Source organism: Vulpes lagopus, chromosome 17 (genome assembly GCF_018345385.1).
Source record: "Vulpes lagopus strain Blue_001 chromosome 17, ASM1834538v1, whole genome shotgun sequence".
Classification (NCBI taxonomy): Eukaryota; Metazoa; Chordata; class Mammalia; order Carnivora; family Canidae; genus Vulpes; species Vulpes lagopus.
The window spans coordinates 11,184,803-11,208,329 of NC_054840.1; the positions used below are offsets into that span (position 1 = coordinate 11,184,803).

General features: G+C 34.6%; 1 protein-coding gene across 1 annotated transcript in view; it reads left to right on the forward strand.

The window, feature by feature from the left end:
* Positions 1 to 20,648, forward strand: part of BCHE (butyrylcholinesterase) — a 58,672-nt gene extending 38,024 nt beyond the window's left edge. The window contains exons 3-4 of the mRNA XM_041732066.1: positions 13,447 to 13,613; positions 20,261 to 20,648. Of these exons, the coding sequence (XP_041588000.1) occupies positions 13,447 to 13,613; positions 20,261 to 20,385 (292 nt within the window). The 3' untranslated portion in view covers positions 20,386 to 20,648. The remainder of the gene's footprint in view (positions 1 to 13,446; positions 13,614 to 20,260) is intronic.
* Positions 20,649 to 23,527: the final 2,879 nt, after the last annotated feature.

Consider the following 23,527-nt stretch of genomic DNA (forward strand, 5'->3'; position numbering starts at 1 on the left):
TGTTTCTTCTGAAGGTCAACAAAAAGGTGTTTGCTGACGGGGTGAGTGTATCTGGCTTTAAGTAAAATAAAAATTGCATTATTAAAGACAGTTTAGGTATATTCTATGTAGACACAAAGCAGAAAACCTTTGGGCAAAATTCATATAGAGATATTTTTTAGCTTAGTATTTAAAAAAAAACACTTATTTCTCTTTGAGAAAGACTGAAAAATAGCCCCCATGCCTGGAATTCTAGTAGAACCTGAATACAGTTCTGTTCTATCAGGTAGAGTTAATAGTGAATAAAATTCTCAGGGATTGGAATGACCTTCACCAGAATGTGAGGCACATCCTATTATGGAAAGTGCTTTATGCAGATTTAGAAAAAAATCAAACACTGCACAGGAGATTAGACAGCATTATTTCAAGAAACTTATTCTTCTTTGAGTAAAAAGAAAAAAGATATTTAAGTAACAGAAAAGTTAGAAAAAATATCCAGAAAAGAGTTAAAATGGCAAAATCATTGATTATGAAATATTTCCAACTCCATGCTAATAAATAGTAAAATGTAATACTTTAATAAGAAATAATTGGAGGCTGAAAGGGGTTTTAAAAGTTTTAAAAGTTTTAAATAATGGAAACTGTGGATAGGAAAAAAGTTTTAAATAATGGAAAATGTGGACAGGAAAAAATTTAATTTACTAATTATTGGGTAAATGATTAAGGTAATACAAAAATTCTTGAATAACAATATCATATTTTATATGGTAGGTAGCAAACACATAAGTACTGTTATCTCTCCAATGTTCACAGAGATTTCATATCACTTAGATCACATGTTTTCACCTTTCATTAAAATAAAATAAGACTATTTTGTATGTATAACTATTTTAATGTTTTTGAAATTCAATATGCTTGGGTACTCACTTTGGAAAAGTCATTAAGCATATTTTGAAGCTCCGTATGTATGCATATTACAATAAATTATACTTAAATTATTTCTCATGCTGACAGTTTTCTCCAAAAATGATATTAATTGCTCTCCATGTACCTTAATGTGGCAATTTGTTTCTTTTACTTTATTTTCCCTAGAAACAATGCCTTGTATATGTATATAAATAAAATCACATACACATATGTTTTAAATTTTCTTTTGCAATATATCCATCATTTAGCTAAATCTTTCTTTGCACATTAAAAATTTATATTTGCATATCTATACATAAAATTACACCAAGTTCCAGTACAATCAGTTTAATGGTTTGCTTACTTAAGCAAGTTCTAGTAGGTAAAACCTTTACCAAGTAGCTTTACTGAGCACTGACTTTATTAGGCACTGGAATGAACAGTCACGTTCTCTGCTCTCATGGAGCTTTTCAGTCTAATGGAAGTGATTACTCAAATATAGGGACCTCCAGTGAATAGTGATATAAGGAAAATAACTTGGAATTCAAGGAGAATTATTTGATAAGCTCAAACTACCCATTAAGGAAAAAAATGGCAATAATTACAATTTTGTATAATTTTCTTAGAGCATTTGATTTCCCAAGTCCCTTCTAATGTTTAAGTGTTCCCTTAAAATCCAGCTATTTTAAGACTTATATATGCTACTACAAAACTAAGTTTCCAGGACTTTTTCTTGGCACTTCCTAGGCTTATTCCTGAAACTGTGGGCTCACTGCCATTAATTTTATGGCAGAGACTAGAGCAAATGAACACGAAGAAGAGCAAAACTGGTAGAATTTGAAGACTCAAAAGAGAAGCCAATTTGTTTCAAGTTTGGGATTATGTTCTTATCCGTAATTGATGCCATTATGTGAAAGTGACTTTGAACTTTCTACAGACCCTTGGACTGTAGCCTCTAATCATGTAAGCATATCCAAATGATAACGGTTGCTCTACTGTCACTAGAAAACAAAATAGGTACAATATGGTGCATTTTGACGCTTGGAAATTAGGCAAGATATCTGGATGCACTTGCCAAGCTAATAAAAAAGAAGAAAGAAAAGAACGGAAGAGGAGAGAAAGACAGGAAGAACAGGTTTCTGCTTCTCTCTAAGCTTCTGCACAGTGGAGGAAATAGTCAATGAAACTAAAAGGCAACCTACAGGTTGGAAGAAGATATTTGATAAAGAGTTGCTACCTAAAACATACAAAGAACTTATAAAACTCAACACCCAAACATGAATAGCCAGTTTAAAAATGGGCAGAACATGAACAGACATTTCTCCGAAGAAAACACTTGGAAACATGAATACATGAAACACATGAAAAGATGTTCAACATCACTGATCATCAACAAAATACAAATCAAAGCTACCATGAGATATCACTTCACACCTGTGAGAATGGCTAAAATCAACAACACACTACACAACAGGGGTTGGTGAGGATGTGGAGAAAGGGGAACCCTCTTACACTGTTGATGGGAATGCAAACTGGCACAGCCATTCTGGAAAACAATATGAAGTTTCCTCAGTAAAGAATCCAGCAATTGCACTGGTAGGTCTTTACCCAGAGGATATAAAAATATTGATTCAAAGGGGCACATGCACCCTGATGTTTATAGCAGCAACAACAATAGCCAAACTATAGAAAGAGCCCAAAAATCCATTGTCTGATAAATGGGTAAAGAAGTGGTGATGTATTCATATAATGGAATATTACTCCGCCATAAAAAAATAATGAACTCTTGTCATTTGCAACAGTGTGGATGGAGCTAGAAATTATCCTGCTAAGGAATAAGTCAGATAGAGAAAGACAAATACATATTATTTCATTCATATATGGAATTCAGGAAATAGACAAAGGGGGGAAAGAAAGAGAAGTGGAGGCCAACCAAGAAATAGACTCCTAACCATAGAGAACAAACTGATGGCTACCAGAAGACAGATGGGTGGGAGGTTGGGTACAATAGATGATGGGGATTAAGGAGGGCATTTCCTGTGGTTAGCACTGGGGATCCTATGGAAGTGTTGAATCACTGTATTGTGCACCTGAAGCTTATATTACCCTGTAGGTTAACTAACTGGAATTTAAATAAAAACTTTTTAAAATGCTAAATAAGTTAATAAATCAGTCTAGTGCTCAGCCCAGTTCATTTTCTGGAGCCTCTTTCATTTTCTGGAGGCTTGGAAGACACTACACATTGTCTGCTATTCCTCTTTAACTGGCCAGATAAGCAAATCCTTCTGTCCAAACAATGCAGAGGAAAGAAGAAAGAATAATCTTCCAGACCATGAAAGCTTTGTTCATCCATCATACCATACTTTGCCAGAATAGTAAAGATCTTAGAGATCTTTTGTTTGGCAACCTTTTGCCCTTTCAGCTGATGAACAACTGAAGATGTGCAGGGCAACCCAATTGCTAAATGGGAACTGAGCATTGGGAAACAATTTATTTGCATGACTCTATCCAACTATTCCGGTGAAGTATTTAGGAAAGTAGGTTAAGTACAATAGGAACTTTTAAATACTAATTAAGGTGTAGAAGTTCTTATGAAACAGAAAATGTGCCTTAAAGTGAGCATCTTCTTTCTACTTACAAATATAGAAAAAAAAAATACTACACCTCAGCAAAGGTGGAGATGTGTGGGGAGATCTAGATTTGGATTTAAATGAGAAACAAGTTATGTGTATTTGGGATATTTATTTACTCTCTATTATTTTCTTAAATATAATTAAGTCCAACAATACTGATTGATAATCAGTGCCAGGTTCTTTGTTAGGTATTAGTTAAAAAAATAATAATAAAAAAAAGGTTTAGAGAAGGCTCCTGATACCAGGACGTACTCAAGAGCTCTCACTTTATACGCAATATTCACCAGCTTGGCTTTTTAGGATTATCCTTTAAATAGGATGTTTCTTTCTTACTTCCCAGGCATCTACTTTCATAGCACATTTCTAGCTACCTTATATCATAATTGGCCTTTGCTTATTGCCGGGACTGACACCTCAGCCTAGAATCTGCATACCTTCAGTTACAGCAGTTGCTAATTATTCTCAAAGTTAGAAGATGATCTGCAATTAAACATATCTCACTTCCCTAATGGGGTTTATTTAAGGAAATGTCATCTGTTTCTTTTTATTAATGTTGAGTGAAAATAAATCTCTTTTTTTTTTTTTCTTCCCTAGAAGGTTTACCCCATTGATATGTTTTGCCTTTTGAGCAGATTCGGTCGCAGGATCATACAGTTTACATATTTCCTTTAGGATTCTTTTCTTTTCTTCCCTTCTCTTCCTCTCTCTTCCCCTTCTTCCGTTGTCTCTTTCTCTCATAAAGATCCGTATCCCTATTTCTTGGTGAGGTTGAGAATGTATCCCAATCCTCTACTTAGGGATGATGAAATAATAAAAATTTAATAACCAACTTGACCATGGACTCTACCCACGCAAAAGGTGCAGATGCAAGAAGTCCTTGTTAGAGCACTTCTGAATCACGGACAACTTCTCTGGTACTAATACAATCCTGCCCCTCTGGGTACCCAGGTTCCTACCTAGAAAAACAAACCTGTTGAAGTAAGGAGGAAACTTAACAAACCAATGAATCTAGGGAATTGTTCTTCAATCATTACTTCTCTCATCTCCACAGTTTGCAATGGAAATGTCAGGAGGCAGAAGGAAGCAAATAACAAAAGTGAACTAGATTTAAATATTTGCATTAAATATAAATTGCAAATAATCTACTTATAAAAATCTTTCTATGCACAATTATATTATTATACACTACATATTGCTTTAGTAACTAATATTTTTGCCCTGATTGCCTACAGAGGGAAAACAGTACAATCATAAAAATCTTTCTAACGAACTGCAGTGAGGGCAGATGAGGGGCATAAATGAGCCTTGGAAAAGAATCGAGTTTCAGTTTGTAAATAAGGCTTACAAGAAACTCAAGCATATTGTGACTCCACTTCAGTTGATGTAGGACTTTGACATCAAATGGATTATTACTTCCGACACTGAAGAATCAATGAGTTTTCAAGTTTTCAACCTGAAAATAGTATTATTTACAAGCCTTTTTTGTCATCTTAACTCATGAGATTAAATTTAATTCCTCTCTTCTAATACAGTGAAAATTAGTATTTTATAACTGATACTGAATTAATCTAAAATATATCCAAAATTCTGAAGGCTATTCAGTTAGGTATTTTAGCATTCATTTATAGAGTATGTACTTTCTGTGCAGCCTTATGACAGATGCTGAATATGCAAAAGTAAATAAGATGTGATTTGCTCTAAAACCCAAAATCTATATAACATGGTATAGGGCAGCCCCGGTGGCTCAGCGGCTTAGCGCCGCCTTCAGTCCAGGGCATGACCTTGGAGACCCGGGATGGAGTCCCACATTGGGCTCCCTGCATGGAGCTTGCTTCTCCCTCTGCCTCTGTCTCTGCCTCTCTCTCTCTGTGTCTCTCATGAATAAATAAATAAAATCTTTAAAAAAAGAAAAAGAATCTCTTATATAACATGGTATATCTATTGTGAGTTTCAATAGGATGATATAAATTAAATTTGTATGTGAGTGATATTTGTTCAATTGTTTTGCCTCTAATATTCAAGCTGCAGAATCCATACAGACACACATACACATATACACGCGATGTTGGGATTCAGATACATGGAAATATGCATGCCTGTGTGTTATGTGTCTATTTTTGCAAAAAAATTATTTAAATGATTATATTTGTCTTTAAAGATTCATCTTAGAAGCTGATCGGAAACCAGAAAATTCAGTATAAGTTTTATGAAACCAATCAAATGGAGCCAATATGAATAAATTATTGAGAATGCATTCATGAATTAATACTAAGTTGCCTTGAATAGAATTCAGTGATATTTAGTCAGTTATATAATTAAGAATAAGTGTACACATACTTTTTTTCATTTAAGAAAACTATTGTTGGGTCAGTTTTAAAGACTGAAGAGATTCTAAAACACTTAAATGAAATCAGCAATGGCACTTGGTCAAATTTATAGATATAATATAGTCACATAAAATTCCTCTAGAGGGAATCAAAAACTACTTCAAAATGTCTTTAATGTCTGTATTTATCCTAAGGAGTTTCCTATACAAAATGAAGCAAAAAATATGATCTTGAGAGAAACAGGATTTTATCCTTTGCTATTTGTCAGCACCACTGTTTTACCAGTGTCTTCATATTTTTCTGAAAGATTATATTATGGATTCATATTCATCATCATATACTTAAATATGAAAGTTTGTTTACTATTTGAAAATTTCTTTGCCTGTTCTTTATATAAATATGTCAAAATAATAGAAGCAACTTGTGAAATTTTCATTGTTGCTACGACTATTAATCATACCAAATAAATGTCTCCTTTTTATTTTCTTTTTGCTCAATTGGTTCCTAATTCTTTTTCTAATAATACTAAATCTGCACATCTCCCTTGTTAAATGTCAATCTTCTAGGCACAAGTTTATGTTATCAGTTATCTTATTTACATGTTAAACTATCATAATAAAAATAGTTTATGTGTAAGGCATGTGTTAAAACTATCCCATGGTCTCTTATAGCCATATTAAAAACTTATTTGAAGAATAATTTGATATTATTTGGATCCAGATACTGATTTTACTAAAATTGAAGAAAAGATCATCTTTGAGTATAATTTCTCACGTGGTGGTAGTTTCTAAATTTTTTTTTTTATTATTTACTTATGATAGTCACAGAGAGAGAGAGAGAGGCAGAGACACAGGCAGAGGGAGAAGCAGGCTCCATGCACCGGGAGCCCGACGTGGGATTCGATCCCGGGTCTCCAGGATCGCACCCTGGGCCAAAGGCAGGCGCCAAACCACTGCGCCACCCAGGGATGTGGTGGTAGTTTCTAAATGTGAAGATTCACAATAGTTAAACAAAAATGAGCTAACTTGAACTATCCGTTGTGATGTTTCTTATTTTTCTATTCATATTTCTTGTCTAGATACTATAAGACAGGCATAATTCCAGGTTGTAAACAAAACAGCCAAATGATGTTCTGCATGGAACTTACCCTCTGTTTTGATCCATTCGGGCTGCTATAACAAAATATCATAGATGTGTTAGTTTATAAATGACAGAAATTTATTGTTGACAGTTCTGGAGACTAGAAGTCCAAGATTAAGTCACTAGCATGGTCTCCTTCTGGGGAGGACCCAATGGATAGCCAGCTCCTTCTCACTGTGTCCTCATATAGTGGAAGGGACAAAGAGTCCTTCTGAAGCCTCTTAGATAAAGGCCCCAATCCCATTCATGAGGGCCTGCCCTTACAGCTGAAACATCTCCCAAAGTCTCTAGCTCCTAGTACCATCACCTTATTTCAGGAGCAGACAACCATTCAGACCATAGCACTCTGTAATAAGGGAAGAGAAAAAAAATACAGTTAAAATCAGTTTTGAATATTTCTCAGCCATAAAAAATAATGAAATCTTGCCATTGGTCACAACATGGTTGGAGCTAGAAATTACTATGCTAAGTGAAATAAGTCAGACAGAGAAAGACAAATACCATATGATTTCATTCATATGTGGAATTCAAGAGACAAACAAATGAACAAAAGGAAAAGAAAAAAGAGAGGGAGGCAAACCAAGAAATAGACTCTTAACTCTAGAGAACAAACTGAGAACAAACCCAGAGAGGAGGTGGGTGGAGTGTTGGGTAAAATAGGTGATAGGGACTAAGGAGGGCACTTGCTGTAGTAAGTACTGGGTGTTGGATGCAAGTGTTGAAACACTATATTGTACACTTGAAACTAATATTACCCTGTATGTTAACTAATTGGAATTTAAATAAAAATTGGGGGAAAAAAAAGTAACATGAGGAAATTAAGATCGGCTATTTTAATGGAGTCATCAAGGGAAGATCTAAAGAGATGGTAGGATAAGCATAGGACAAAGAGCTACGATCCAGGAAGGGACACGTGCTATGTATGCTATGAATTAATATATTGCAATGTACATATTTCTAGAAGTCATTTCTATATTGAAATTTGGAAATTGCATCACAATTTTGGTGTTCCTGAGAAATACTACATTAAAGAGCTTGTGAATCCATTTGGAAGGCAGGGATTCCCTCAGTAAAATAAAAGTTACTACTAAATTCCAATCTGTATTTGGATCTCAAATTTAATATGTGAAGAGCTGAATTCTCAATATTTTCCTTCAAACATGTTCTTGCAGCAGTTTCTATCTCAGTAATGGCAACTCCATTCATCCTTCCAATTTCTCTGGCCAGAATCCTTAGTGTCATCCTTGCCTTCTCTCTATTTCTACTCCATTGCCTAATTGCAAGGGTGTTAGATACCTTCAAAATACATTCAAGATCTAAACACTTCTCTCAATTTCTACTCCTACCTCCCTGGTTCATGCAACCATCATCTCTCACCTAAATTATTCCAGTAGTCTCCTAGCTGGTGTTCCTGCCTCTGGCTTTGGATTCTCTGCAGACTATTCCCAGAACTCCAGCTAGATGATCTTTTGAAAAATATTAAGTGAGACCTTGTCCTTTCTTTGTGCAAAACCTCCAATTACTTCTTCCTTGAGAGTAGACATAAAAAGCTTACAAGGACCTACAGGTCACTAAATAATGTGGCCTCCTGTCACCTCTCCAGTCTTGCCTCAGACTACTCCCTCCCTAGCTGGCTCCACTCTAGCCAGACTCCCTCACTCACTTTTCATGTTAAACTCCAGATGCTCATCTGTCTTACACCCTTTGCTTTCTATTCCTTCTGTTGAAATGCTCTTCCTCCAAAACACTGTATATCTCACTCCTCTCCTTCAAATCTCCACTTAAAAGTTCCTTTCTTATCAAATATTGCAGAGTTTCTCTACCCAGAGGTAGCCAAAATCAAGGTTAAGGGCTTAGGCCTTCAGACTTCCAAGTTGGCCCAAGATTTCTGACACCAGTTGCAAGTTCAAGGTCACCAGGGCCACCCTCACTTCAGACTAGCTGGCTATACATTTGAGATCCCTAAGGACTTCCTCAGATTTAATCATGCCCTAGAATGACTCACAGAACTCAGAGAGGGTGCTATATTTATAATTCTGATTTTTATATAATAAAAGGGTATATATCAGAACCAGTCAAAAGAAGAACACATAAGTAGCATCTGGTACTACTCACTGAATTCCAAAGGTAAAGCTTCTGTCACCTCAGAGATGCATTACCTTCAGGGCATTAACTGTGTCAATGTGTGCATGGAGGAAGGAAGCTCACCTGAGCTTGAGGTCCAGAGTGTCATTGTAGTTTCATTATATAGGCATAATGAATTAAATCATTAGCCATTGTGGTTGCACTCGATCTTCAGCCCCCTCCCTTCCTGGAGGTCAGGTTGATATCACCAGACTCAAAGTCCCACCCTTCTAATCACACGGTTGGTCTCCTGGCATGGCTGTTCCTTCCACAAGATCATCAGTGTGAGCAGGCCCATCCTGAGTCATGCCTTTATTAAAAGCTGTAAGGTGCTCACCATGAGTTGCTTTGTTAGCGTAAACCATTAGATATAGTGCAAAATTCCAAAGATTTAGAGGTCATCTCACAGGCACTATGGGCAAAGGCCAAGGAAATTCATTATTACATATTCCTTCATCACTGTTCCCTCTCTAGCAACTCTTACAATCTAATATATTATATATTTTCCTTATTTATATTTTTTATTGTCTATCTTCCTCAAAGAAAGAAAACTGCAACGGGCAAGAATTTCCATTTTTGTCTTTGTTGATTGTCTGTGATTTAAATAAGCCTGACATAATATGCACTCAATTAATATTGGTTGAATGAATAGATGAATTTTGTTTTTCTAATTCAGATTCTCTTATAGCCCCTCTATTCTTTAAGTTAAAATACAATATTATTAAAGTGTGACTTGGCATAAAATATAAATCTATGGATACTTGTATATTTGAGAAATTATCCAATATAATCTGTATTCCCTTTGCCCTCTCATGACGGTAGAAAATTTTGGATATCCGTTTAATTTACAAGTACTAATCCTGGCTTTATTTTATTAGATTGTAAGGCACACTGAAATATATTTACTTTAAAATCATTGTATAGCTTGCCTAGACATCATTGTCTCTGAATTCTTACTCAAAAAGAATCTTAATTCCTATGTTAGAATTGATGGGCAACCCTGAGATTTATAACCCCAAGAAAACATATGGAGTTAAATACATGCGAGTTTTTCATATCTGACATCCTGGGTCAATTAATGTCTTTTTTTATAAATCTACTCATGAAATAAGATCAAATCTGTGCTCAAATATCGATGACAAGCAAGTAATTTCCTGAAATATGGATGTTAGGAAAATACTCTGCCTTTTTTTGTTAAATAAGCTACATTTGAAAACTTTTCAAATCTACTGAAGAGAAAAAGTGTAGTAGATGATCTTTAGACGACTTTTGCATACCACAAAGTAGAACAAAAATCTCATAGTAAAAATAGAGCAAGATTTCTCTGTTTCATGGAAAATTTTAGGTATTATCCTTTCAAAGTCTTTATTTTGTGACAAGAGCAGGAAATATTTTTGAAAAATAACACAGCCAAGATGTTTAAATATACCTTATAATTTGGGGATTAAATTCATATAGTGTTTCAGAATTGTGTATCTGGGAAATAAGTTGTATTTCACAGGCTTTAATTGATGCAGATAGAAAGAGAATTATAACTCTTGTTAAGTTTTAAAGTCTTTGAAGATTTCTTCAAATTATACAGTAAAATGCTCCATCACTTCAATAGCTATTTCAATAACTTTTTGAAAACTGTATCTGCATCCATAGGCAAAGGGATTTTATTATCTCTGAATTGCGTTTTGGAATGTCATCAGATACTTCACAGAACAAAGTTTGTCAAATGAACACGGGCAGTGCCAATAGTGCTTTGCTCTTGAACTCAAGTACGAGTCAGCTTTGTTCAAGTCACCATTTGCAGAAGCCAGACATGAATGAGCAGTTAAAATGGTGCCATAAGTTAATTAGAGTGGAATTAGAAGGAAAGTGGGCAATTTAGGAACATAAGAATTGCTGTACCGAATCAGACCAATGGTTTTCCTGGTTTCATATCCAGCCTCCAGCAGCTGTACTTGTTAGTTTCTAAAGCTTTAAAAGAAAGGGAAAAGACGACATAATTCACCTAGACAAGTGTGCCATCTGTGATCTGGAGAAATTTTCTTCATGACCTCTCTCAAATAATACCCTAAAGCAGGAGGTTTCAATCCTGTTATGATATTGGTTTAGCTTGAATAGCTCTGGTTATTAATAACTCTTTTTTAATCATCCAATTCCTACATAAAATCAACTAGTCCATCAAGAAGCTATTTATCTCCAAAGCTCCTGAATTCATGGTTGGATGTGTCTGCTTCTACGATAAAATATGAATTTGTGGTGCTTATTCGATACAAGTTCTTGATGGCAAAACCTGCTCTAGATAACCATGCTCAGTGAATGCTTGCTTCTCTTTCCAAAATCTACTGGATTCACAGGCCTGTGGCAAAAAGAAATCTTGTATCTCCTGTCACTGCTCCCAACTTTCTGTTACCAATCCACAGAGCTATCTGAATGATGAAGAAAGTCACGTGCTGAACTTTTAGAAGAGGTCAACCAAGAGTTTTTCTTACATGATTTTACTTTAAGGTAGGATGAATCTAAGAAAGGAACGAATTACGTATCCTTATCACTTTAGTCTTCCGTTTATGATAGAAGAAGCTGTGACTATTTTATAGGCTTCTTGGTTATTCTGGATAGTCTCCAGGTCAACATTTCTAAAATGTTATGTTCAAAATAAGCCATTTAGTCAAAAATGCCTCAAGAATGGTAAATGCCTACAGTTAAAGTCTAAACCATTTTCCTGGGCTGTTAGATCTTAATGTGATAACACTAATGTCCTAAATCTATGACTTTAATAGAATCTCCTCTATCTTATATTCCAGGAAACTAGTTTTTTCATTGTGTTTTGACCTGAGATAAACACTCATTATTTATAACGATGTTCGTTCTGTTCCCTTTCTCTAGCTTTCCCAACTTCTCTTTCTGGTTCGGTTCCTTATTTACTCTCCTTCCTTCAAGCTAGAATCTCCTTCCTTCAGGTAATTACCTTTTAAACAGGTAGTGATTGTTTCCTCTTCTGATAATTTGTATCCCTTTGTTTATGTTTGGTTTAGGCTACCAGGTTCTTTGTTTTCATGAATGTTCTTCCTTGTAAATTCTCTGAGGGAAAATATGTTTCCCATATTTATTTGTATTTCCAAATCCTAGGGCAGTGCTTAACTCATAATCATAGCATAAAAATAGATTAGAGGGAAATCTATAGAATTGCCAGGGACTAAACTATCTGGAGCCACTTGCAAAATGTTTACTCTTTGAGTTTATGTTTGTGTGATCTAGGTAAGACATTATTGAGTGCCACAAAGATGTAAACAAACCCCAAACTATACATTTCTAAAAATTAGAACCAAGTGTTATTGATACAAAAATCACAATGAAAGATATGGGAAATATCAGCACAAAAAGAGAATATGAAAAAGAGAATCTGAATTACCTTTGGGAAAAGAAGGGATTCTAAGCAGAATAGCTGCACAAAGGCAAAGAGGTGAAACAGAGGAGGGAATTCCTAGGGAACTGTCTCTAATTCCTGTTGGTCGACTCATACAAAGACTATCTGAAAGTAAGCTTGGAAATATGGGAGGCACCACATTTAGTAAATTTACCTGAACTCATTGGGGAATTATTGAAACAATTTTCATTGGTGAGCAGATCTGTAAGAATGTAGGATCAACTTGAAAGGGAGACAGAAGGCAGTTTCCTACAGTAATGGTTATTACATAATAAGTTGTGTAATCGGTCACAAGCTCAGGCAGTAATGGCAAGAACATATGGAATGACATGGATGCAAGATATGGAGTAGATGGCATTAATGTTTGCTGTGAGATTGGGTCTGACGTAAAGGGAGAAAAGGAAACAAAAGGAACACTGCCCTTCGAGCATGTTTAAGTGTGAAGAAAACATCAGCACTCTTGAAATAGGAAATATTTTTTTCTCCCTGTATGGTAAACACAAATGCATGTGAAAGTTATTCTTTAAATTTTCATTCCTATTCTTTTAATTTAGTGTTTTGAGTTACTGAAAACATTCCACCCAGTTCATTTTTACTTGACATCTTCAAAACAAATCCACATTTTTTCTGACTTTTTAAAAATTGTTGTTGGTTTTTTAGAACAATATTCTTTCTATCTAAAAATGATTTCAGGGACACCTGAGTTGGCTCTGTGGTTAAGCGTCTGCCTTTGGCTCAGTGTATGATCCCAGTGTCCTGGGATCGAGTACCCTCATCAGGCTCCCTGCTTCTCCCTCTGCCTATGTGTCTGCCTCTCTCTGTGTCTCTCATGAATAAATAAATAAATAAAATCTTTTTAAAAAATTAAAAATAAAAATGATTTCAGTAGAACTATAACATCTCTTTTTAATTTTTTTAGACATCCAGATGGAACCCAGAACAATAGCACAAGATGGCCTGCCTTTGAAAACACTGACCAAAAATATTTAACCTTGAATACAGATTCACCACGAGTATACACTAAACTGCGTGCTCAACAATGCCGATTCTGGACACTATTTTTTCCCAAAGTCTTGGAAATGACAGGTGTGTGTATTTTTAGTATTTGGTCAAATAATTGGTTGTGAATTATGTAAAAGGAAGAAACGCTAGATTGTCCAAGGCACAGTGATGGTGTTAATCTATGAGTTTACAATTACTTGATTGCAGTGAGTGCATCACTTTCACAACTTTCTTCCAGCAAGTTTAGGCATATTTGAGGGCTTGCTATATGAGCAGCACTTTAGTAGTTAAATAAAGAAAACTAAAGTAGAAATTTTCCCCCAGAGGAACATAAAACCTAGTAGGGGAACTAAAATAGGGCACTACTTGCTCTTCAGCTCATCTTTCTGGAATTAACTAATGGATAAATGAATAAATACACATACAAAATAAGCAGTGAATAGAACTAAAAATATAATTACTAAAATATAGAATGAATATAATTTATACTCAAAGAGAGGTAAACACAAATTTATTGATAAATAGAACTCTTGATTTCTAAGAGGAAAAAAAAAAAAAAACCTCCAGAATATGAATATTTAAAGATGCAGTCCAGATATTTCTAAATATTCTGAGCTTAGAGACATTTATCATGAACACATACATATAATACACAATACAATAACCAGACAGTGATTTAGTTACCTAACTTTGGGAAGGGAATCCTTAAGCTTATATAAGGAAACACTAGGAAAGTTGGTTCAGATCATTGTGTTATTTCAAACTTCATTAGAAAGAAAATATTTAAATCAACTTGAACCATCAGCTTGAATGATCGCCTCTTCTGTGAGGAAAATGACATACATATCTCACTCACTTGCCAGTTTTTAAAAGCCCAGCTGTTTCTAACTCCTGTGACTCCTCAGGCCTTTATTTTTCAAAGGAAAAGTAATCGAATCTCAACCATCAGACAGATTGCTGCCCAGTTTCCTTAGACTTTACCACTCCGTTCATCGTAATACTCTCTGTGATTTTTCAGGCCCTGTTCAGTATCACAATATAGTAGATGCCCTAGTTTCCTGTTTAGAGAGGTGGGGGTTAGTTTCAGGCAAACATGGGCATCTCAGAGCTATATTTGCTTGTTTAATATGCTTTTTAATGATCAGACATTACTCACCAAAATTATAATTATGTACTCCATCTGTTTGGGAGATGTTTCTGATATACCAGTGCTCTGTGTATTACCAAATGTTCTGTGACATAATATATATCCAGAGATGGGTTTCTGCATCCCTTGGCAAAGCTACAGTGCTGCCCTTGTGTCCTCCGGGTGTGAATAACAATGAGGTAACATGTTTAATCTGCCAAGAGACCAAAAGAGGTACCATTTAACATAACACAGACTACACATTCTTAATCTTTACTTAAAATATTTTTAAATGTGAAGGTCGTAATCGAGGGACAATGAGAGGGAATGGGGAGGATTTTAAATGATTAACTTATTATTACAAGCCAAACTGATTTGTTCTGGTTCGAGCGTCTGTGGCCTCCTGCAATTTATTTGTCGATTTAAGTATCAGCAATTTTTGAAGATGTTACTTCAAAATCTCTGTCTCTAAATACTCAGCTGCCATAAAGCAGGTTGAATAAACAAACTCCTAAGTTTTTGGCTAGCTGCCACTCCTGCCTGTGCAGTGCCGAACGATTTTCTAGTTTGAGCAACATTGAGCTGTATGGACATAGCAGGTCTTGCTCCGGGGTAGTATTGTGCTCTGGGATAGTTCCAAAGCCCCTTAAAAACATCATTTTATGCTTTAGCATTTTTTTTCAGATAATTCCCCTGTAAAAGTTATATAAAATATACTTTATAAGATGTAAAGTAAATGCATGATATGACTGTGGTAACATCAACATCCTCTTTTTTTTTTACACTTAAACAAAACCACTTTGAAATTATATGTTTTTTGGATTTTATAAATGAATAATGTAGGGGGATTAAAAAAGATTAAGAACACACATTCTTACCATATTTTGTGTATTTCAAGTTGCAAAACCTCACACATTTCAGTATTTGGTATTTTAAAAATTGGAGTTATTCCCATGACCTGGACTGAAGTTCCTATGGAAATATTACGTTTTAAAAAAGCAACTCTATATGTAAAGGAACATTTCAAAGAAAAGCTACTGACGGGGTTTCTGAAAGGGAGAGATGTTTACCTCACTCAAGATGGAAACCCAATGAGCTTTATAAGTACCACTTGAGCAGTAGTTTACATTTGAGCAATAAATGTTCTCAAATAAAATGATCCTTAAGACTTGTTTAAACACAGGAATTCTAGCACTTAACTTTCAGACTACACTTCAGCATATGCCTGTGCTATTAGTGCGTGCACCTGCAAGAAATAAAATGTGCGATATTTGTTTTAAATATTACCAAATTCAAAATTTTCCCTAAAAATGTAACTGTATAATATTTAACAATTGTTTGAAAAAGAAAAGAGAGAAATGACCAATTTGATGCCAATAAGATATCAGCATTTTTCGCTAAAAGTGGAAGAGTAAATTTACTTAAAGGAAAAACCACTTTGACCTTTAAATCCTCCCAATAAAGAATAATATTAGCTCAGTGGTTTTTCCTTTGTTTTATTTTAAAACTATAAGCATACTTGGAAGATATTGCCAGTTTGGTTCCAGACCACAGCAATAAAGCAATTATGGCAATATAGTGAGTCAATGAATGTTTTGGTTTCCCAATGCATATAAAAGTTATATTTATACTGTGCTATAGTCTATTAAGTGTTTAAGAGCATTATCTTTAAAAAACAATGAACACATCTTAATTTAAAAACACTTTATGGGGGCACCTAGGTGGCTCAGTGGTTGAGCTTCTGCCTTTGGCTCAGGATTTTTTGGGTTTTTTGGGCTCAAGGTCTTGATCCCTGGGCCCCAAGATGGAGTCAGTCCTACACAGGGCTTTCTACAGGGAACCTGCTTCTCCCTTTGCCTATGTCTTTGCCTCTGTTCGGTGTCTCTCATGAATAAGTAAAACCTTTTTAAAAAAATAAAATAAATAAAATAAAAACACTTGATAGCTGGGTGCCTGGGTGGCTCAGTGGCTGAGCATCTGCCTTTGGCTCAGATCGTGATCCCAGGGTCCTGGGATTGAGTCCTGCATCGGCTCTCAATAGGGAGCTTGCTTCTCCCTCTGCCTATGTCTCTGTCTTTCATGAATAAATAAAAAAGTCTTTTAAAAAAAAGGCACTTTATGGCTAAAAATGCTAACCACCATCTGAATTTTCAATGAGACATCATCTTTTTGCTGTTGGTGGAGAGTCTTGCTTCAATGTTCAGGGTTGATGGTTGCTGAAGGCTGAGGTAGGTGGCTGTGGCAATTTCTTCAAATAAGACATCAATGAAGTTGCACAATTGAGTGACTTTTCCTTTCACGAATGATTTTGCTGTAGCATGTGTTACTGTTTGGTAGAATTTGACCTACAGTAGAACTTCTTTCAAAACTGGGGTCAATCTTCTCAAACTCTGCTGCTGCTTTATCAACAGAGTTTATGTAATATTTTAAATTCTTTATTGTCATTTCAACAGTCTTCACAGCATTTACTGGGAGTAGCTTCTAGCTCAAGAAACTACTTTCTTTGCTCATCCAAAAGAAGCAATTCCTTATCCTTTAAAATTTTATCATGAGACTGCAGCAATTCAGATAATAATAATGAAAAGTCTGAAACATTGCAAGAATTACCAAACAAAATGGGACACAGAGACAAGAAGTGAGCAAATGCTCACTTGGAAAAAGTTGTGTGGATAGACTTACTTGATGCAGGGTTGCCACAAACCTTCAATTTATAAAACATGCAGTATCTGCAAGGCACAATATAGTGAAGTGCAATAGAATAATTATCTCTATATGTGAAGCCTTCACAAAGTTTTGCCTGAATTTATAGTAGTTCACTCGACAGTATTAGTCATAGTTCACTGTCATCCCACACTCAGAGATATAACAGGACGACTAATACGTTTCTGATCTGCAACGTAAGAACGTAAGAGAACGTAAAGAATTATGCATTCCTTGGTAGCTTTAATAATTGGATAACAGGAAAATAAGCAAGTAATGGGAACAAAAGAGATTTTCAATGAAATCTCAAAGTACGTGATTTTTTTTTATTATAATGATTAGCACAATTCATATCCAATTTAATCTTTTCTCCTATCTTACCTTCATGACTAATTTTGAGTTGACTCACCTCTCCTGTATTCTTTCTTAACACCTCAGACTTGATAGATTCCACTGGTGAAATATTGCTCACTCTTTTTTAATTGACAAGTCAAAGAGTAGCCTTATTAGTATTACTCTTTCTGTAGAGAAGAAAGCCTGACTTTTTCTTTTCCAAATGAGACAACGATGTGAACAAATCAAACATCACAAAAGTCCTGAAAAAGTTGTGTCAATATGTTTATAAACTACTGGTATTGATCTAGCTATACATGGATTCAATAAAGAGCAAAGTTAAGAATAAATTTTTGTAACAGGGCAGTAAATTTGTTAGTGGAGCTCCCAATAGGTCTATAGAGCTTGATTTCATAATGTACAAACCAACTGATTTATCCTTCATGGTAAGTAACAAGGCAAAATAGTGATCACTGACCCCATTTACAGCTGGAAAACTAGTTTCAAAAGTAAGATTTTTTTCTATGTCACTAACAGAATAAGTAGTCAAACTGGAATCTAACCCATGTCACCCCAAAACCTATATAATGTCCTTTACTTCACATTGTAGTACCTCACTAACTGCAAAACAAATAGATAATAGATCTACATCTCACAGAATATAAATCTCTAGCCATCTAAGTAGTATTCCAGTATGGAGGAAGAAGAGAAGTGTGGGAAGAAATAAAAACTTCTAATTTTGGTTTTTATTTATGTCATGGGACTAAAAATCTTTGTTATCTTTTTATTATGGTGTATTCAGTCGACATTGTATTAAAAACAATCAAGTTTTATATTTTATTATCTCAAGCAATGTTCAGTATTATTGAAGAAAAAAATACTCAGGATTACAAAACATTTGTACACTAGAAAGCAAAGTATTTCAGTACACTAACTTGTATAGTGTTTGATTATGGTACAAAAGGAAATAAATTTTTATTTATATGAATCAATGAATTTGATATCATTCTATGAACAAGAAAAAAATCAAATCTAAAAGGTTTTCTCTGAGTATTAAAATTCATGGTGTAAGTTGTAAATTACCAATCATTTATTTGTTATAACATAAGTTTTTTTCTTTCTGAACTTTAGAGCCCTTATTTTGCATAACATTTTAAAAAGCATTTAATTCTAAAAAACACCATAAGACTAGATTATTTGTATGATATTTAATGTCTTTCACATCTAATGTTTTTTAGAAAAGTTCTATTATTCACAAAATAAGTACAGTCATTGACCTTTTAAAAGACATTTTTAAAACAAGACATTTTTGTATATATTTGCAAATACTTGTCCAAAGTCCAAGCAGTATGAACATTTTAAACTTAAATATATCCTAAATTACAGGGGATATTATAATAGCTATAAAAATATTTTATGCATTTTGATTTTCATAAATTAAAAATCAGTCACTGAGTGTGCTCCATTGTTAACAGTATGAGTGAAAAGACACATTTTCATGTATAATGTAGTGAGATCACATGAACTGTCTTCCCCAAATCAATACCTCACAGTTGTAATTAATTTAAAAAATTCCTAACAGAAAAGTATGTATTCAAAAAATTGTCAATTCCTTATTTTCAGAATAGCCAAAATACCGCAAAATGTTTTTTAATTCAATGACGATTGCACAGAATCCTAAAAGTGTGAGAACTACAAGTGTGTAAAATACTAATAGATTTGAATAATTTAAACTATCTTCCAGCTTTATCATGTGTATTTATATTAGGAACATGAATATATGATTTTAGAGGCTGTAATGTAAGAGTTTCTGTTTTTCATAAACTTTATTCTTTAGTGTAACACATTTTCAAATTAATCAAGATTTCAAGGTGCTTGTAGCACATAGACCATTTTTGGTTCATTGCCTCACATTATTCCTGGCATCAACACTCCCCTCCCCTGACACATGTATACACTTTACAAACTACTGGAAAGCAGAGATTGTCTTAGTCATCTTTCTAATTTGCAAAGCAATTAATAAATTGCTTTCATGTAGTAATTTCAATAAACTGCTTTCAATGACTAGGCATTTTTCAGAACTAAAGTATACTGATACAGAGTGAGAGAAAAATATATATGGAGGGTATACATAGTTACCCTTATGCATTAATACCTATATATAAATATTTTCATCGGGAATAATAGTTTGCTATAGAATTACATATGTAAATAAGACATTAAGTGAGATTTCTGTTACGTAAAAAAGCTCAAGAAAAGGTATTAATATCTACGCATCTTCTTAGAAACTAAATACATGTTATGTAACCTAGTTAGATATGATATATCAATGTATTTCCATATTTTTATGATATATGCAATTTATACATGTATATTATTTGCAATTTCATATAATGTATAAAATTTTATTAAAAGGTTTCCAAGTAGTGAAAGAAGCTGATAATAAATAATAAAAAATTAAAAATTACTGTGCCATGTTCTTGGAGAAAATGGCATCTGTAACCAAAATTATTTTTCAATTAATGTAAACAGATTAAAATTTAGATTATACAACTTATTGCATGTTTTACAGGAAATATTGATGAAGCAGAACGAGAATGGAGAGCAGGATTCTATCGCTGGAACAATTACATGATGGACTGGAAAAATCAATTTAACGATTATACTAGCAAGAAAGAAAGCTGTGCGGGTCTCTAATTAATAGATTTACCCTTTATAGAATGTTCGTTTTCCTGTAGATCAAGGTAAAAATATCAGTAGCTCTCTTACACACCTCATAAGAAAGCTATTATACAGCTGAAACAAAAATGCCAGAAGGATAATATCGATTCCTCACATCTTCCACTTAGTATTGTACCTAGCATTTCGAAATCCAAATGGCTAGAACATGTTTAATTAAATTTCACAATATAAAGTTTGACAATTAATTATATGCATATTAAAATGATTTTGCAGCTTCAAACTTTCTTTCCTGAGTAAATTTATGAATTTTTTTTCTGCTAAAAAATACCTGTATCCTATTTTTATTTGTGTATTCTCATTGCCACTCATAAAAAGGTATCTTTTTTTTTTTTAAAGGTATCTTTTTAAAATGAGCCAGGTCTTGAAACATTGGACACTGATTCACAGTACTATTTCCTTTAAATAATTTATGAATTTAATGTCAACATACTTTGTCAAAACAAAAATGGAAAATAATTGGTTCCTTTTGTTTTTTATATGAAGGCAAAAGGGAATTGTAAAGTAAAAGGCTTGGTCACTTTGCAACACCTAATGACTAAACAAAACATTGCTCCCAAGAGACAAAAATGTAAAAGTATATAATTATTTCTGGTTTTATTTCTTAGAATATGCATGCTTCGGGTCCTCAAATTCTATTCCTCATTCTTACAACCCTTGCCATTCCTCACGTCCCCACTCCCTGACTCCCCACCCCCAAAGTGTACATGTGTAAATTACTCTTCCTGTAACTCAAAAATAAAGAGTGCAGATGAGCAGAAGTCTAAAGTCAGAAGTCATATACCATCTGGGATAGGGGAACTCTTGCCTGGACCCAGAAATATAGGATTTTGATAAAGAAATCATTTGACTCCAGGAAAGAAACTGTTATACTTTCTGCAGACAAGTGATGTGATTTTTATAATTTAAAAAATTTACAAAACTGAATTTACTAACTGGCATGGCAACTAAACACATCCATTGAATAAATTATTTTTTTTTCCATTGAATAAATTAAATGTGTAGTTCATTAAAGAGACAAAGTCAGAGATGTCAAGTTCCAGAAAAGGGCGGTGCATTCTGAATATGTTAATTACATATTGAAAACCAGCACCCAGCATAGGACAAAGTATTTAGTATATAGGTCTGTGGACTGTTGGTTAAAACATGTCTCACTGATCATTGGTCATAAGGATGTTCATAGTTAGATCTAGTATGGGTCTGCTGTGCTCACTCAAACATCATTCAGGGTTCAGGCTACTTTACAAGCTTCAGCCAGTTAGAGAATTTATTATACAAATCAAGTCAGTTTTGATATCACTTCAATGTTGCTATAAATGGACATTTTTGCTTTAGAGTTCTTTCCCCATCCTATGATGAAAAAAAATTTATTTTTCATTTTTTTTAAATTAATTTTTATTGGTGTTCAATTTACCAACATACAGAATAACACCCAGTGCTCATCTGGTCAAGTGCCCCCCCCCCAGTCCCCGTCACGCATTCACCCCCACCCCCTGCCCTCCTCCCCTTCCACCACCCCTAGTTCGTTTCCCCGAGTTAGGAGTCTTTATGTTCTGTCTCCCTTCCTGATATTTCCCAACATTTCTTTTCCCTTCCTTTACATTCCCTTTCACTATTATTTATATTCCCCAAATGAATGAGAACATACACTGTTTGTCCTTCTCCGATTGACTTATTTCACTCAGCATAATACCCTCCAGTTCCGTCCACGTTGAAGCAAATGGTGGGTATTTGTCATTTCTAATGGCTGAGTAATATTCCATTGTATACATAAACCACATCTTCTTTATCCATTCATCTTTCAATGGACACCGAGGCTCCTTCCACAGTTTGGCTATTGTGGCCATTGCTGCTAGAAACATTGGGGTGCAGGTGTCCCGGCGTTTCATTGCATCTGAATCTTTGGGGTAAATCCCCAACAGTGCAATTGCTGGGTCCTAGGGCAGGTCTATTTTTAACTCTTTGAGGAACCTCCACACAGTTTTCCAGAGTGGCTGCACCAGTTCACATTCCCACCAACAGTGTAAGAGGGTTCCCTTTTCTCCGCATCCTCTCCAACATTTGTGGTTTCCTTCCTTGTTAATTTTCCCCATTCTCACTGGTGTGAGGTGGTATCTCATTGTGGTTTTGATTTGTATTTCCCTGATGGCAAGTGATGCAGAGCATTTTCTCATGTGCGTGTTGGTCATGTCCATGTCTTCCTCTGTGAGATTTCTGTTCATGTCTTTTGCCCATTTCATGATTGGATTGTTTGTTTCTTTGGTGTTGAGTTTAATAAGTTCTTTATAGATCTTGGAAACTAGCCCTTTATCTGATATGTCATTTGCAAGTATCTTCTCCCATTCTGTAGGTTGTCTTTTAGTTTTGTTGACTGTATCCTTTGCTGTGCAAAAGCTTCTTATCTTGATGAAGTCCCAATAGTTCATTTTTGCTTTTGTTTCTTTTGCCTTTGTGGATGTATCTTGCAAGAAGTTACTGTGGCCGAGTTCAAAGAGGGTGTTGCCTGTGTTCTCTTCTATGATTTTGATGGACTCTTGTCTCACATTTAGATCTCTCATCCATTTTGAGTTTATCTTTGTGTATGGTGAAAGAGAGTGGTCCAGTTTCATTCTTCTGCATGTGGATGTCCAATTTTCCCAGCACCATTTATTGAAGAGACTGTCTTTCTTCCAATGGATAGTCTTTCCTCCTTTATCGAATATTAGATGACCATACATTTCAGGGTCCACTTCTGGGTTCTCTATTCTGTTCCATTGATCTATGTGTCTGTTTTTGTGCCAGTACCACACTGTCTTGATGACCACAGCTTTGTAGTACAACCTGAAATCTGGCATTGTGATGCCCCCAGCTATGGTTTTCTTTTTTAAAATTCCCCTGGCTATTCGGGGTCTTTTCTGATTCCACACAAATCTTAAAATAATTTGTTCTAACTCTCTGAAGAAAGTTCATGGTATTTTGATAGGGATTGCATTAAACGTGTAAATTGCCCTGGGTAACATTGACATTTTTACAGTATTAATTCTGCCAATCCATGAGCATGGAATATTTTTCCATCTCTTTGTGTCTTCCTCAATTTCTTTCAGAAGTGTTCTATAGCTTT